The sequence below is a fragment of the Trichoplusia ni genome, chromosome 16, assembly GCF_003590095.1.
Source record: "Trichoplusia ni isolate ovarian cell line Hi5 chromosome 16, tn1, whole genome shotgun sequence".
Taxonomy (NCBI): domain Eukaryota; kingdom Metazoa; phylum Arthropoda; class Insecta; order Lepidoptera; family Noctuidae; genus Trichoplusia; species Trichoplusia ni.
The window spans coordinates 5,920,439-5,937,786 of NC_039493.1; the positions used below are offsets into that span (position 1 = coordinate 5,920,439).

General features: G+C 34.2%; 3 protein-coding genes across 4 annotated transcripts in view; 2 read left to right on the forward strand and 1 right to left on the reverse strand.

The window, feature by feature from the left end:
* Window positions 1-12,028, reverse strand: part of LOC113502178 (kinesin-like protein Klp10A) — a 52,211-nt gene extending 40,183 nt beyond the window's left edge. For both annotated transcript variants that reach the window (XM_026883600.1, XM_026883599.1), the window contains exon 1: window positions 11,587-12,028. In XM_026883600.1, the coding sequence (XP_026739401.1) occupies window positions 11,587-11,647 (61 nt within the window). In that variant the 5' untranslated portion in view covers window positions 11,648-12,028. The remainder of the gene's footprint in view (window positions 1-11,586) is intronic.
* A 244-nt stretch (window positions 12,029-12,272) lies between these two features.
* On the forward strand, window positions 12,273-15,119 carry LOC113501895 (bifunctional arginine demethylase and lysyl-hydroxylase PSR). Its single transcript, XM_026883195.1, has 3 exons — window positions 12,273-12,476; window positions 13,541-14,244; window positions 14,513-15,119. The coding sequence occupies exons 1-3, from the start codon at window positions 12,404-12,406 to the stop codon at window positions 14,894-14,896; spliced, it is 1,161 nt and encodes a 386-aa protein (XP_026738996.1). The 5' UTR covers window positions 12,273-12,403; the 3' UTR covers window positions 14,897-15,119.
* A 705-nt stretch (window positions 15,120-15,824) lies between these two features.
* LOC113502157 (cytochrome c oxidase subunit 5A, mitochondrial) lies at window positions 15,825-17,201 on the forward strand. The gene is made up of 2 exons (XM_026883569.1): window positions 15,825-16,048; window positions 16,698-17,201. Exons 1-2 carry the CDS (start codon window positions 15,915-15,917, stop codon window positions 17,017-17,019), a joined length of 456 nt encoding a protein of 151 aa, XP_026739370.1. The 5' UTR covers window positions 15,825-15,914; the 3' UTR covers window positions 17,020-17,201.
* The last annotated feature ends 147 nt before the right edge of the window (window positions 17,202-17,348 follow it).

A 17,348-nucleotide genomic window follows, 5' to 3' on the forward strand; every position in this document is an offset into this window, starting at 1 on the left:
TAATATTCTAAGTATTGTAATTATTTCAAGCACTGAGCTAAGCATTTACGCCTACAAGTAAGAATTAATTGGAGTTGCATCTACGTTTCCTTTAAGGTACCATAAAGGTCAGATAAAAATCGTCAAGCACCATCGGAATCCCCTCACACGTTTAGATACTCCATATTCAGGTAAACAGATTAACTTTTCTTGACAAACGCATATTACGTGACTAATTTACCGACGTGTGCAATCTAATATTATATCCAAGGCGAGCAACTAAAACTTCCTTAAAACAAATACACAATGCCGCATGGTTGGTATGAATAAATAATAAACTGGTATGAAGAGTAACCGCGGATTCCAGTATTCTAGTTCCTAGAGATTTAGTTCCCTGACGAATGCCGGGGGGTTCAGAGACCTCGTGGCTTGTACGACTGCTATATGAGCCGGCAAGGGTGGGTGGAACTCCAGTCCCGAGTTACGCGGGATTAAATTATACTCAAGAATGGATCGTCTCAATTTTCTCATCAAGGGCTTTTGTAGTATTACTCTCACAGTGAAGACACTTTTGTCTGAGACTGTATAAAACGATGCTGTAACAATAGACGAAATAATAACCGTATTTGTTTAAAAGGTAATCTCAATTAGTAAAAGTTTATTCGTGCCACACAGTTACACATATTCCATTAAAACTAACTTCAGCGTGGTTATTTTGCAGTGTGCTTTTAACAAGTCAATGCTACCTAGTACATGCGGGTATTACCAGTAACGATGCACATACCAAGTTATTGATTGTTTATATGATATTATTACGTGAGGTAACAACAGAGTATGCAATGGAAACCTGTTGCTGATCAATAGCATAAGGTTTAGTAATTATTTTGCATTGGTAGAAGGTTGTGTCATAACAATGAATAAATACAAAAGGTTCATGAGATAAGTTGTCTTTATAAGGTTTATAAGTATGTAAATTAACTGTCAAAGCCAAATGTACCCGTAGGGTCATAAATATCGCCTTCTTATGTTAAGCAGCCTGAAAAGCCATACAAAAGAACAATATCACTTAAAACACTTTACTGCCATAAAATAACATGAATTCAATATGAGCGCACATTCTCGTAAATACAGTCTACATTCTATTTTATCCAAACCAGCTTGACAGAAAAGTAAAAAAGCTCACAATATGATTTGGTCGGCCATTTCTGTCCCGACAACTATAAACCATAATCGAGTAGATATAAATTCTAGTACTAAATATTCTTTTGTTTTGTTGTACTTTACAGAGTATACCTTCTGTAGACAATTTGGAGGTGAAATCGTGAGTCATTCGATCCAGTACTAACCGGCTAGACGGCCGGCGCCCGCGCATGTGTACAGATTTGTGATCTTTTAATGCAGGTATATTAAAAGCAAAGATAGATACGTCACTTTTGTTTTCAAAATAATGCTAATCAACCTTGATAAGCAGTCTCGGAAATGTCTGTGCATCACTTATACCAAGAAAGTGACGGTTACCGTCAGTTACTTTAATAGAATAGACGATGAAATATTAAAAAGTCCATTATAAAGCAGTAAAGTCAATTTTAAGAGTCAATTTTATGCGTTAATTTCTGGGATTGCGTTAAGTAAATGTTTATAGAACACAATAAAATGATTTGTGAATTTATTTCTACGAATTATGATAAGTTTGTAAACCACAAAAACTCGTGTTCAACAATATCATCGTTTAGTTGAAACGTTGAATATTATTGTCATATTTACTCAAATTGACCTTCTTTCCAGAGTGACACGTATCTATACCATAGCCTTATAGTTTCTTCAATTCAAATAATTTATTTGTTTGGTCAGAAATTTTACAAGGACTCCGTTCTAGGTTCTTGTCAACAATATTATACAAAAGAAGATAAAATAGAAGAATGACAGTCAATATAGGAATTCCATCTGATCGACTGAATGTTATAACTCCCTTACCGCATGTAACAGAATGCAATATAAATATGAAATTATAATAAAACATGTATCAATAAAACCTTTTATAAGCTATCACATGCGTCGGTCATTATATAATATGACGACAATCTTATGGATGTGGATAATACAGTTTGATTTAAATAAAATTCTTATTTAACAGATGAGGGAGGACTGGAAAAAAACACACTAGCCTAGGAACATTAATATGATAGCATAAGTAAGCTCTAGACAATAAAAATATGATATAGTTTCAAGGTGTCAAAACTTAAACATCACTCACCCACATAGAACTAGGTCAGAGCTAGCTTTTACGAGAGAAATGTTATAACTACAAAGTTAAGGTGTATTACTAAAGTGGGCTAAAATCGTTTTACCGATCCCTGAAGGTCGAACACAAACGGTAACTGGTTCAACAGTCCATAAATTCAAGATTAGCATCTTTCTTGGGCATTTACACCAAAGAGCAAATTTGCGAGTTAAGTAAATCTTACTTGAAACAGGCCTTCATAAATTACGTTGTGGAGATTACCTCATTCATTAATGAAATTGAAAGAGTCTTCCTTTTGATTTACGTCTGTTTGAATTCGAGAGGAAGTAACATCAGCAATACAATGTACCCACCATTTAAATTGGCAGTTGATGACTCAGTCATCAGCTAAGAGACAAATCATTAACAACAGGAAAGACAGTATTATTGGCCTACAAAAGGAATTTTTAATTTTTATTTATATTCTTTGCAGGAAAATAACACAATTCTCCTACGGTTATACTAAAATAACACGTCAAATATTTTAGTTTCATACAATTCAATAGAAGAACAGACCTATATTATAACACATTCAGTAAAAAGGCACGCAATTATATTGTAGGTAAATGTAATAGCATATCATTTTTCTGTCGATCGTGACACAGAATAAACGCAAACCTGATCATTTAAAGCAAACATACGCTAGTCGGAGATAAAAACAAAGATTCCAATGCAAAAATAGATAAACAAATTGTAATAAAACATAAATTATGTCGACAGTGTCAGAATGTCAGTAGCACCGTAAAGTCAGACAGGCCCTTTAGAAATGCCATAAAAGTCTTGCATGGCAAACAGATTACGGTGAGTGACGTCAGCGGATCAAATAGAAATGGAAACTAAAACAAGCTTTTATATAAATAACGTAATCTATCGTAAAATCTTTGCATTAAGACGACAAAGACGGAGCCAGCAATATTTTTAATGTGATCCTTTAAAGAAGAATAATATAAACAGTTCTTAAAACTCGGATAACGTGTACCAATTTCTTCAGTACTGGCTTTATTAATTCAGCATAAACCTTGGACTGAGATGTGACTGATAAAAGTGATGAAAATATAAGTGAAACGAAGATTTTCCTTTCCTTACTTACGAAATCAATATTAAATTTATCGCTTTATAAATACAATACGCTCTACAATCATCATTATCAAAATTATGTTGTATGGAAATTTGAAACACGGAATTATACGAATGTTTATTCGTATAATTCCGGGTTTTCCCAACTCATTAGAAACTAATGTTTGACAGCTGTGCACGTTACCATCTACGTGTGCTGCAGAACAATCATAGTGCATTAAGTACGCTTTCAATCCGCAACACCATGCAAGCAAACGCTTACGGTACACGAATTCCTGCTAAAAGCAATATCAGAATCAATTGGAACCACTCCAACTGTGCAACTTTCAGTGAATTTACTTCTCGAAGGAGATGGTGAGATTACACAACATTGCTTGAATTGAAAACCTGAAGAATTCCAAACAATTTGCTATAACTATGCAGAACTATAAAGAGATGCTAGCTATAAAGAAGTCGTTTGTTCTAAAGAAATAAAATAGTATGACGTACAACCAGTCCGAGATTTATCACAGCATAACTTAGTTTTATTTAACATAAGGTATCCAAAGCACAATTTATTTCAAGAAACAAGTTTATCTTCTCGAAATTGTGGAATAATAACTACTAACATACAAGTTTAGAAAACAAGAGTACAAGAGTTGTTGCGTAACATATAGGGTATTTGGTTCGAATTGAAAGTCAACAACGAGTTATGGGCATAGAGTCCTGCGGAGGGGCCGCATGCGATGACATCAGTAGACGGAACCACTTGGCTGCCCACGTGCCACCCACGAGCCAAGAGCCTTGCAAAACCTCCGCTATGGCGGCCGACGAGAGATGGCGCGAGCTTCAGACTAACTAGGCTAGAAACTCCTTGAGCAAAAATACCACAATCGTAATGAGCTTAATAGCTCATTACGATTGTGGTATTTTTGCTCTTGCTTCTTGCTTCTTGTTTCCTAATGGAAACAAGAAGCCAAACAATCGTTGATGAATTTTACAATCTGGTTTCATGATTACCCAAAGACCCAGGGTGAATCAAAACCAATTCTCAGATAAACGTTTATGCTTTTCGTATACGCATCACAATGTAGTATCATCAATCACAATAAGTAATGACAATATTTATTATGATTCTATTTATTCGTGTTGCAAAAGCTCAGCCAACTCAAATTGTAGTTAGAAAGGCGAACAGTCAATTGACTGAGTGAGCACTGCTATAAACTTGATCGTTAATCTATAAACTGATAAATCTGACGTACAATATACAGATTATAGCCGCGTAACATTCGCTATTATTGCAGTTTATACTGGTGAGCTTACAGTAGCGTCGAAAGCAGTAAGTAAATATTCTAAATACTTTTCAAGCGTTAGAAATGAAAGTCATTGAACCTTTGGCAACAATGTGACAAGAATGTACACCGACATAACTTAGCCAGAGTGTGTTGAAAAACAAATAAATCCTGCTAACAAGACGAAAAACGATGATTCAACACCAATAAATAGAACGACAACTCTACAAGATGATAATTGTTACTGCAAGCGACTTCAGCCAATTGAGGATAACGAGTTGTGTCGATGAACTGAAGTCTACAAACGTCAAACATGTCAGGAGTTTAGACCTAATAGTGAGATTTAGCAGGCACACTCGGAAATATAAAACAGGAGAGATTTGATTCATTAGAATCATCGTATATTTTGTAAAAATAGATACTTTTTGTAGGCAGTTGAGCTTTGCGATACGTTTTTATTAAAAACGAGATTAAATTCAAGATATCTATGTTAGCCTCATACTTTTTTATTCAATTAACACCAATTAGAACAAATATTTCAAATACATAGCCAGCATTTATGGTAATTCCACGACTTCGTTTGATATAAACGCAGTCATCATTTTAAATAGCTGAATGCCATTTATATACCGTCATACAAAACGATCAGTCTCTTTGACCTTGTAGGTCAGTGACGATTCGTGCGGTATTTATAAAAAACCATTCATCTTGCAAGAAATTACATTTTAATGTTACAATACTTACAATAGATAAAAAAATAATACAATTCTTACCAAGACCCCATATAAATTCAAGGACGGTTTGAATAAAATGGAAGACTATTTGTAGTAGCCTGTTTGGTACCATAATGACGAACTGGTAACAAAGTACTGGTCTCTAATTGAAACAGAATATCCATCCATCGTTTGAGGATGTGGGTGTCGAAGGTTACTCCACAAAAGAGGTCTAAATATCTACATGGTAAACGCGCAATCGTTTTATCGAAAACCGTAGACACTCCGTTTTAAAGTAGAGGATCAGGAACTTTCGCTGCAGATATACATAAAAGCAAGAGAATTTTCAATCGAGTTATATGGTAATAAAAGATAAGATTGGAAGAAAGCCGCAGATTATTATAAGCCAATAGATCTAATAAAATACTACGACATTACCGCAAAACCATTGACTTCTACAGTAAGACTTCTTTATTAAATACAGACTACTATCATAAGATGCAAAGAGAAAGTTGCGGACAAAGTCTTTTATACTGTCGATAAACGACAGGCTTCTTTTGTTAGTTCAAGCTAAAACTTAAGAATCAAGTGTGTTACGATAAAACCGTACCAAAGTATCGTAAAAATAACTGGTAGGTTGCCAAATATTTTAACTATACAGAATTTAAAATTGGGCCAAAGTAATATTAAGAATTTTACCATAGTTTTAAAATCCAATGACATAATTTAGAGCTATGTAAGTAAGCTTCGAAACTCAACATAAAAGTGTATTAGAATTTGGACAAGATAGCGTTACACATAACATTTTGTAACAAAGCCTTATTCTATTTCGTCCACCATTGACCTAAAATGGACTCGCCCTGATTCTCCCTCCCCGATTGCTTATTGATTACAGAAAATGTATTTGATGGACTACTTCTGACAAGATAAATGTTATTTTTTTTATTTGTAGGCTACTTTCAGTCATAGAAGCTACTGATGATATAAGAATTTGTCTACAATCTTACCCAATTGTTATTTTTGTTATTTATTAGTTGTGGACATGTCTAGGCCAGTATGTTGACTACCGCCTATTTGAGCCATTCATTAAAAGTTACTCCGCCTACATGGGCTACTGATGACATCACGACAATCGAAAGTGGATTTTTATCTGTACATGAATCTGTAGTGCAATTAACAGAATGGAACTCTGAAGCTATTATCAGCTGATCGGACAACACACGACTTGAAATTCTGGCAAAAATAAATGTTAAGAAAAAGCAAAACAATATTCTCAAGCTTCCCTTTTCGTGATTATGCGACAATAGATTTATCGAATTTAATTCCAACAAAAATAATGAGTGACAAATGAACAACAAACGCGACTCATCAAAGATAAGATAAAAAATGAAAAAGTATGTTAATAAGGAGGTCAAACTGATCTAACTTCGCGGTGTTGTGTCCAATTCTTAAATGAGCGTGCGCAATCAATTCGTTCGTTCGACACTGCCAGCTAATTAGGCCTCAGGACAATATCGCCCACGTATTAGAAGCAGCGTTTTTAAGGTAACTGGACCAACTAAATAATTTTATTTTTTTGCATGTAACCAAGCCGATGTAAAGAATTACTTTTACTATTATTTCTTATTGGTCCAAAAGCTCTAAGCGGATTGATTTGTCACTCGGCAAAGGTGACGCAAATGCAAATTGTCATATAAATGGGGATTGGTAAGAAAAATGAGATGCAGACCAAATAATCATACTGAAATAGCAATAGTTTCTTCATAAAATCGACGTAGTCACGACTAAAAAACAAATGACTAAAACATCTAGGATCTTTGATATTAGTCACACAGTCAAGGAAATTACGAATGTTTGCGAAAACATTTCTGAAAATACAAGAATTATTATCCGTCTAAGTGAAGTGCCAAAGACCCTGGCATCTAGCGCAAAATATTTGAATGTAGCCGTTAAATAGATTGAGCGGCGCCGGCGCATTGCATTATAACACGACAGTTTGAAACTTAACAACTCCTACGTACTACCGAGTGAATTATATTCGTATAAATCTCAGTATATTTCATTTCATATTTACTAACATGATTTAAGCTATATCAACAGTCGACTTTGTTTATACTGTCTGTTTCGTTATAAGCTAGGTTCTAAAATTTAATAAAGTACATAGATAATGGTAATTTAATGATAGATTTTCAGCGATTTCCAATTATCATCATCCTCATGATTTGTTCTTTTATTAGTCTACTAGCTGTTGCCCGCGACTTCGTTCCCGTGGGTAGAAGAATGTAAGTTATGATTTATACCCGTCCTGTTTTTCTTTCACATTTTCCATTGTATCTTCGCTCCTATTAGTCGCAGCGTGATGGTTTATAGCCTAAAGCCTTCCTCGATTAATTGTCTACTCAACACAAAAAGAATTTTTCAATTTGGACCAGTAGTTCCTGAGATTAGCGCGTTCAAACAAACAAACAAACAAACAAACTCTTCAGGTTTATATATTAGTATAGATTGAATGTTCAGCTAATCAGGCTGGAATCCAGTTACAGAATATGCATGGATTGCAGGACGCAGGACTAGAAAACACGTCCCAGAATCGCATTTCGATCCTCGACCAACTTCTCAAAGTTCAATTATAATTTATAATATGAATGTCTATGATTAAAGTATAAAAACGTGTACAGTACTGTTACGTCGGGTTTCTCGTTTCGTATGTCGGTCAGCCGCTGAGCGAGGGAAGCCGTTCTACGGTGACTCACCAGTCACCACTCGCTTGAAGCGATGCCACGCGTACCATTCAAGCTTTGATGCTAAATTTCATTGCTGTAGTGTAGATATATGATAAAATATGCTAATTGCATGCCGGTAATTTGATTCCAATTTATTTTATTAAAAATAACGATTTTATAACTGCCGGTGAATTTATCACTACATTTTTTTTTATTGCCCTTCAAAATTTTATACTTTTTTATCGTAGATCGTTTTTGAAGAAAGCTAAAGTATAGTTTTTTTTTTCTTTATAAGTATTTCAAGTAAGTGAAAACGATTTTATTTAAGATTCCGAAATAACCTGATTAAAAATAACGTAGTTCTTTTAATAACACCATTTTCGATAAACACATTTAATCCTTTTACTTTCAAAACAAAAAAAGGCTTGTCCAAATAGTGAATATACATTAGTGGGGCCCTCAGATCGATGGCGCAACCTTGGCCAACCTCGTGGGCGACCAGGAAGCGGCCTGACACGAACATACATAAAGTGCTCTCGGCAATCGTAACCATATAGCTTCCTCAACATCAATTTCAATTAGAAAACTGTTTAATTCAATTTTCAGCTGAAAATGCATACACAATTTTTAATTTTAGATTGTCGGCTTCAATTTTGGTGTTTTCGGATGGAAAGCAAGGCTCTTTAAACGCGAATTGATACACCAATTTCAGAAGTTTTTCGAATATTTCATAAAAAGACTGGACCAGATAACTAGTAATTTGGTTGTCTTGTTACGATGCATCACTCGGTATCTGCACAATAAAATTCAAATAACATAGGTCAAAATTTGAACTAGTAGGTTAAGTTGGTCCTAACCTTGTCTATTTATTGGCATGCGTAGCGCAATAGCAATATTGATGGCTTCCTGTGGTGCATGCAGCGAGCCGCAGTGGACACGCCAGAAACGGCATTTTACGTGATAGAACTTTTTATCGCACACCTTAAATGCGAGCATGGTGTAATTGACAAATTTAACTTGAACCGTTTAAGCTGCAATGTTCTAAATCGTTTCTAAACCAGCCAAAATAGAGGAGTCGAGGTAACGGTTGGCGCTTACGCCTACACTTAGAATTGGTCATTGAATAACAACATATTAAATTAGGTATTTAACCTACATCGTTGTTGTCCACCAACAGTTTAAAATTTTAAACTTCGAGTTCGTATTTCAATTTGAGTCACGTTTGATGTACCTTTTCATTATAAAAATAGTCACTTGAAGCTGAAATCGAGTTGTATGGAATGACACACCAGTCACCTCAAGTTTATTTTGATTTTAAACAATCCCTTGTTGCAGACTGGTTCTCGTATTATTTTAGGTCCTGACGACGACGACTGCTTCAACACTTTCTTATAAGGCTCGTCTGGTGGTCTGGTCTGTTTATGGACACTTAAGCTTTATAAGCCGCGGATTGGAGTGAATTATTATTACAAGTTATCTTCCTTAATTTTATTAATTTAAGAAACTAAAAACGGGACTTAAAGCAATGTTAAAAAAACAATTGAGAATAACAAATCAGACATACAAATGAATTATGATAGTCGTTCATTTATTCAATATGTGTAGGATTGTATTAAAAAATATACCAAGCCTGTTTACCTTTTTTAGTACCTACCTAAATAAATCTAGTAAAAGGGTGTCTGTGTAGCAATATTTTTAATCAGGATATTTAACTATCGTGACGTCAAATATCAATTATTTTTTTGGTTTGATATTTCTGATAAAAATCTGTTTATGGCCTTCGGAATGACTGCGATAATAATATTGTACTAAGTAATTAATGGCAACACAATCGTCCCGCGCTGTCACTGCGGTCGGCGCGTGCGCCGGTCGTGCCGTATAAGGCGGTACGCAGCAAGGCCGCGCAGCCGCCGCCCAGCTCCATCATTGTATTTAAAATATTTAAAGCTGCTCCCCAATGCACTCATAATATATTTTTCATTGAGCCAAGGCATTTATGTATACCATGCGGAAATTGAACACAGTCTATGGAATGGAGTTCTTAATTGTTTAAGTTTTTACTTTCATGCTCAATAAATTTCTTGATGAGTATAAAAATATTAATCAGGTTTATGTTTAAGAAGAAATTGATACTCCTCTAGAGATAATTTTATGAGTTACTTTCATTAACCTATATATTTTAATAAATATTTTTTTAGAACTAAGTAGAACTTTTTTGTATCATAAAAGATTGCAATTGCATTAAATATAGTCTCAACAACAATTTAGTTGTCTAGTATTTTCCTGTATTATGCAAAAAAAAAGAGAAATTAATAGATCCTTTTTTTTTGCTTAATAATGCAACTTATTGAAATAATGAAATATTAATTAGGTGATAATATTACGCACTCATTTGACTGCATGGTACAAGAATTATTATAAATTCTTAGCATGCTGATGTTCAACTTTTCTGACTATCCTATGAAGAGATGGTCAGGCCTCTTAAAGTTGAGACAGTCAAAGAAGTATTTTTTATTTTGTCACATACTCCCATTATCAGTGTGTTACAGAAAGAGATATAAGGAAACTAAAGCCCTTGAATATACAATCTCAAAAATATTTTCTTATTGAATTGTACGCGGGATAACTTGTGTTTTTCTACTATACATTTAAATAACTTTATTGAAGTAAGGAATAAGTAATGTGTTTTAAGATAATATGGATGTCTCTTTAATATGAATTTTGATCAGCTGATGAAAGTTTACTATAGTAAGCTCTTTTTTTTAGTTTACTGTTTCATTTTTTTTGTTTTTTACTTTAATAATGGGGGACCTGAATGACATGTCTGAAGTCTTTAACAATGCTTTGCAGAAGTATAATATGATTTACCAAATCCTGAGTAATTTCTAATAAATCTTAAATCTTAACATTGTAGTTTCTTCATGTCATGATAAGGATGAGGTGGAGGATGACTAAAAGTTCATGATAATAAGTTGTATGCATAGCCTAGTTATAATCAGCTGAGTATTTAAGACACAAAAAAACAATTAAGATAATAAACTTGAAATGAGTAATGAGGAGAACATACAAAAAAGTTTATTTAAATGTTTACTTCTACTGAACAATTTTTGTGTCTAACAGTCTTGTTATCCAAGTATAGGTTGTAAATGTAATTTTCAATAGGTAGATCTTGTCAGTTGAAATCAGAATAACATAAATTATCCTTATCAATGATGTATCCTCCTATCAGAAATTATTAATTGTGAAGATCATTGTTTGTACCACACTTATCTGCAGTTTGCATAATGGAAGGAAGACAATTCGTTTTCACTTTCATTAGTATTATTGTATCAAATAATTGGCTAACGGATATACCAAATCAATTCAATACTAGCTAGCCTACAGGTAAAAGTTGGTCCAATATATGCACCTCAAATGAATCATGATGGGATCTTCATGTCATCGACCGCAGCATAATGCTTGCCCGACAAATACAAATCCACTAACGAAATAAGTGAAAATTCAAAGCAATTGTAGATATTTAAAGGTACGTTAGCACTTACCATCTGTTCTTTTTATGTTGATGTTAATTCCCGATTGAATCTTTATAGTACCGTCATCCATTTTTGCACAAATTTAGGCACCACATACACTATAGAACATTATTTCTCAAGGAACCTTTGTTCAAAAATAGTCTAACACATTGAGAAATTACACATGAGAACCGGTGAAAATTACAAAATAAATTTCTACACCCAGATTGACAGTTATATCGAGCTAGCTACACACTTCAGACTGGAACGTTTGAAATTTGTTTCACTACAAGAGTCAAATCAATCACTTTAAATTAATAGTTATAAAGAACGCGATTGATTTGAAAATTGTAAATGTATAAAGTAAATAAAAACTGAAAAAACCAGAAATGTTCAAATTATTTCGGTTAAAAACGCGAAATTCTAAAATTATCAGTTTGTGAGTTTGCCAATGCGTCGAAACGAAAATGTTTCGTTGCCAGCTTTGAAAAATTTTAGTCCTTCAAATAAACTATTTTTTTAGTACTAGTAACACTTCGTGGAAATAAATACAATAAATTTTAAATATATTCTATTTGAAATCAAAATGTTGTAAATAAATGCTTTAACCGTATTATAATATATTTATTTCTATAAAAAATACTAACGACATTCGAAATCGAACCCTTCCCTTAGTGGCATAGACAAGATCAACTGATGTTGCTTGCTTCTTGCTTGAGCAATCCTTGCTGTCTCTGTCAATCAATTTGTCAATTCAACGCTGTTCAATAGTCAATTTATGAATTTTTTTATGTAGGTGCTGCATTAAATAACAGTTTGGAAAACAATAATTCTTGTTACAAAAATAATGGACAGTGAGTACAAACTGTCTCATAAAGCCAAAAAGCGCATAAAGGAAGTTAAACGGAAAGCCAGACCCGGTAAGTGAACGGTACCCTAATCGCTAATCATAATTGGCACACTTGAGATTGCAAGTGTTTTCTTGCTAAATTATTGTTGTAATTCCAAATAAAAAGCCTCAGCAAGATGCCCGGTAATGTTCTCTTCCGTAACAATGGAAAAACTTAGTACATTTTGAAGTAATTATGGAATTCTAGAATAATCATCGATAGCGTGGCATTGAGTTTAACGAACGAATCCCAAGTTTTAGCCTTGATAGCTTACTCTTTACTCAGTATACTTGAACCATGAGATTAATTTTCGTGATTGATTATGTCGTTTTTAAGGCGACTGGTAGAGAAGGATGACGCACAGATATAACCCATCCCACTAATGTCTGCTTCATATTTATTTTGCCATACAACTCAAAAATATGTTTTCTGCACTTAGCTCACCTATAAAGAATTCTCTAGAACATCATTACAGCTATAGAACTATAGTCCTTCATAATATGTAATTATATTTTAAAATATCTGTATTGATTTCAGCCACATTAGGTATTTCCCAAAATATTTCTTGTCACAATCTATTCCTTGTTTTTTTATGTTATGTCAATAATTAAGACTTGATTAATTGACTGATTGAAACACTTTTTTTGGAAATTGCAGATTGGTCAGAATATGTTATTGAGGCATAATCCCTAAATTTAATCATCCACGAAAAGGCAGTTCAAAAATGTAGTCATACAATTAGTATGACTACTGTTTTAACTCTTTGTCACATCTTACTATTTTTGATTAATAAAACCTCCTAATAGTTGTTGAAGGTATTGCAGGGAAATAGATTTTCTAGGGTACAATTATAATAGGGTTACATATGTGGTAGTTAACTACATATATAAGAACATTGTTAATGACTTTTTGCAAGCAGTTATCTGTTTAAGACCATAGAATTCATTTTTACCAGATAGTTATGTCTAAGGATAATGATTTCATTTTATTTGTTAGGCACTACCCAACAACTTTTTGTCAAAATCTTTGAATTTTCATAATTTCCTAAAGACAAAATTATTAATTCTTATTATCATTGTCCATTTTGCTTGCAGAGTTAGCAGACAAATATCAATGGACAGCCTTGAAATACTTCTCAAACTTTGATGAATTCCTTAAATGTAATGACAATGTAGAAAGAATAAGCGAAAATGAAGTGACACCACAAGAATTTATAGAGAAATATGAGAAAATATACAAACCTGTAGTTATAACTAATGTACAGACCAACTGGAAGGCCAATCACAAATGGACACTAGATAGACTTGCCAAAAAGTACAGGAACCAGAAGTTCAAGTGTGGGGAAGACAATGAGGGGTACAGTGTTAAAATGAAGATCAAGTATTATGTAGAATACATGAGGACAACGACTGATGACAGTCCACTTTATATTTTTGATAGCAGTTTTGGTGAACATGTGAGGAGGAAGAAGCTTTTGGAAGATTATGAAGCCCCATTATATTTCAGAGATGATTTGTTTAAATATTGTGGAGAGGAGAGGAGGCCTCCTTACCGTTGGTTTGTGATGGGACCTCAGCGTTCTGGGACCGGCATTCACATAGACCCTCTAGGGACAAGTGCTTGGAATGCCTTGGTGTTTGGTCATAAAAGATGGTGCTTATTCCCAACCCAGACCCCAAGAGAACTGATTAAGGTGACGGGAGCGATGGGTGGGAAACAAAGGGATGAAGCTGTTACATGGTTTAAACTAATTTATCCAAAGACTCAATTAGACACATGGCCCAAAGAATATAAACCTGTAAGTATAGTTTTTATATCATTCTTGTATTGGTTTTGTTTTTGTAAATAGCTCACACATACTAAACATTCATTTAGCTAAATATCTAAATGAAAATCAGATTACTGCAATCTCATAGATAACTTTATATCTCTGAAGGAATTTCACTACTATTATATTAATAACAAAAGCAATTTATGAGGGGTTATGTCCATTATTTCAATGCAAGTAATAGATGGATTCCACTATTTTTACTGTATAAAATAACACAAGAACTTATAATTTCTAGGTGGAGATCCTCCAGAAGCCTGGCGAGACGGTGTTCGTGCCGGGCGGCTGGTGGCACGTCGTCCTCAACCTGGACGACACGGTGGCTGTCACGCAGAACTTCTGCAGCCGCACCAACTTTCCCGTCGTCTGGCACAAAACCGTACGCGGCCGGCCCAAACTCTCCAAAAAGTGGATCAAAGTATTGGAGACCAAAGAACCTGATCTTTACAAGATTGCAAGTAGTATAGACCTTAGTCAAGGCACAGGTGTAGCTTCCGACAGCTCATCTAATAGTAGTTCTTCTAGTAGCGATAGTGACAGCAGCTCTTCTGACAGCTCCGAAGAAGACAGCGGCCAGGAAAGCATCACTGCTCACAAGAAAAAGCGACGAAGAAAAATGTAAAGGACCAAAGCGCCTTATATCTTACATAGGTAATCATGAGTACCAAGATTCATAAAGAGGTAATATCAAATAGTAAATATCATAAGTGTAAGCCTGTTTTGTATTACTAGACGTAATTAACAAATGACTAATGAATTTTTTACTTATTGTTTTCATAGTAAACAGTATATTTCCTTTGTTAACTGACAACACAATTCTTTATGAATAAAGTATTATCGTATAAGCACAAAGTTTTATTTACAAAGTTATTTAAGATTCCCTTCCCTGTTATACCACTTAACTTTTTTTAAATGTGTTTGTAGGGACTCACTACAAACCATTATTATCTCACTAACTTCTGCCATTCATCTACTCCCAGAGTGACAAGCATAATATTATAAAAAGTAATTCTATCAATCTGTTTTTAACATTTTTGCGGTAGAATCGATTTTGGTTAAATTTCCAAGAAAGCCTGGTTTTTGCCGCAATTACATACATTCAGGCTAGAAATATGTAATGTACGCTACACAACACAATATATTATGGGAAAGTATGTGTTTGGTTTTTACCTCTTCGTGCCCAAACAGCTGGATCAATTTCGATAAAAATAGGTAAGAAGGTAGATGAAACCTAGAATTAACATAATAATTATAGGCTACTTTTATTCCAACTTAATTGAAGAGTCTAAAAATTTAAAAAGTTTAAAACTCTAAGCTACAACCGACATACAAGCGGGCGCAGCCGCGAGCAACAACTAGCTAAAGTTTAAATTTTTGTTAGAGCATCATTTACATGGTAATTAATTAAAATAAGATTATTTGATTTAAAATTAAATCTGATTTGATTCAGAGTTATTAAAAAAAAATCCTTTTTTAGCTCCATCTAGTCTCGCGTATAGACTGCACTTTAATCGATATTTATGCGCATTGCGCACATCACTTAAACGTCAAACATAGCCACTGGCACTCAGGTTTTTTAGTCTATGGTCGAGCAGCCATTTGTTATCCTTGCCAAAGTTCCCGTGTAACGTCTGATCAAAATGCTGAAATCAGCTTCTGGTGTGCTGGCCAATGTCCTGAAAAGGTCCCTGGTGCCGGCAGCGAGGGTCAGCGCTGTGCCGTTGAGGCGGTCGCACGACGGCCCCGTTGAATCCGATGAGGAGTTCGATAGCAGGTTAGACTCTTGTCGGAAATTTTGACGTTATGTAACTGAAAATTGTGGTAATCTTGACGGAGAATTATTGCTCTCAGTTCACTTGACTAATGTCTTATTGAAAATCAAAATTGATGGAAGAAATATTACTACCTGACCATTATTATAACTAGTGTAAAGAAATATTACTCATCTTGGAGATTGATAACCTCACTAAATCAATGTTTTCCCTAAAAGTACTAAGATGCCGTGAGAAGCAACCAATATTAATATTTACAGTAAATTTTCCACATTATTACATAAAATTATTTCTGCATAGTAACTGAGTATTGATTTTTTTCTATGTAGGCCACATCAGCTGAGATTATAAACCATTCATTCACTCAGTATGTATAAACATCCTCATGTTACCATTGTATTGATATATGAGGGGCAAAAGACAATTATGTTGTATATGTATGTAATTGGAAAATCTCTATGAAACATTTTTTTTCAGTTCATGTATTGATCCAATATATTTTAGAGTTTATTAAAATGTTACTTTATTTTGCTTCTGGGTTTTTTTTTCAAGACTCAAAATCATATTAGTTTCTGTCAACAAATGGAATGAAGTAAAATATCTATTGGGTTAACAAACCTTTGCTCATGTAGAAATTGATTTTCCTTGCAGATATGAGCTCTTCTTCAACAGGAAAGACATTGACGGATGGGAAATCCGCAAGGGCATGAACGACTTGTGCGGTATGGACCTTGTGCCTGACCCAAGGATCATCAAGGCTGCATTGCACGCATGCAGGAGGGTAAACGATTACGCACTTGCCGTCAGGTTCATTGAAGCCTGCAAAGACAAATGCGGCCCCAAGGTCAATGAAATTTACCCATACATCATCCAGGAAATCAAGCCTACATTAACGGAACTTGGTATTGAAACGCCAGAAGAGCTGGGCTACGACAAACCAGAACTAGCTTTAGAAAATGTTTATGACATGTAAGGTCGCCGTTAAATATCAAATTAAGCTGTAGAGAATTTGTATAATAGTTTTGTTGTCGAATTTTTATTTTACTTATAATTGTGAGAAGCTGCGTCTTCACCTTGAAATATTCTAGGTCCATCATTCAAAAATCGACAAACCTGCTAATGTTTGATTAAACATTAGAAAAAATGATATGGAAATGTCGTTTCATTTTTCTATGTTGTCTGTCGCGTCCTTTTATACAATTCCTTGTCAGTTCTTAGTATATTATGTTATATTTAACAATAAAAATTATAGCATTACATTATTTTCTTTTTGTAAGTGGATAGTATTATATGAATAAAGTA

Bases quoted from the DNA above. Each gene is read 5' to 3' on its own strand.
- LOC113501895 (XM_026883195.1), top strand. From the start codon at position 12,404: ATGGACAGTGAGTACAAACTGTCTCATAAAGCCAAAAAGCGCATAAAG. The intron at 12,477-13,540 runs GTAAGTGAACGG...TTTTGCTTGCAG, and splicing joins TAAACGGAAAGCCAGACCCG to AGTTAGCAGACAAATATCAA. The intron at 14,245-14,512 runs GTAAGTATAGTT...TATAATTTCTAG, and splicing joins GGCCCAAAGAATATAAACCT to GTGGAGATCCTCCAGAAGCC.
- LOC113502157 (XM_026883569.1), top strand. From the start codon at position 15,915: ATGCTGAAATCAGCTTCTGGTGTGCTGGCCAATGTCCTGAAAAGGTCC. The intron at 16,049-16,697 runs GTTAGACTCTTG...TTTTCCTTGCAG, and splicing joins GATGAGGAGTTCGATAGCAG to ATATGAGCTCTTCTTCAACA.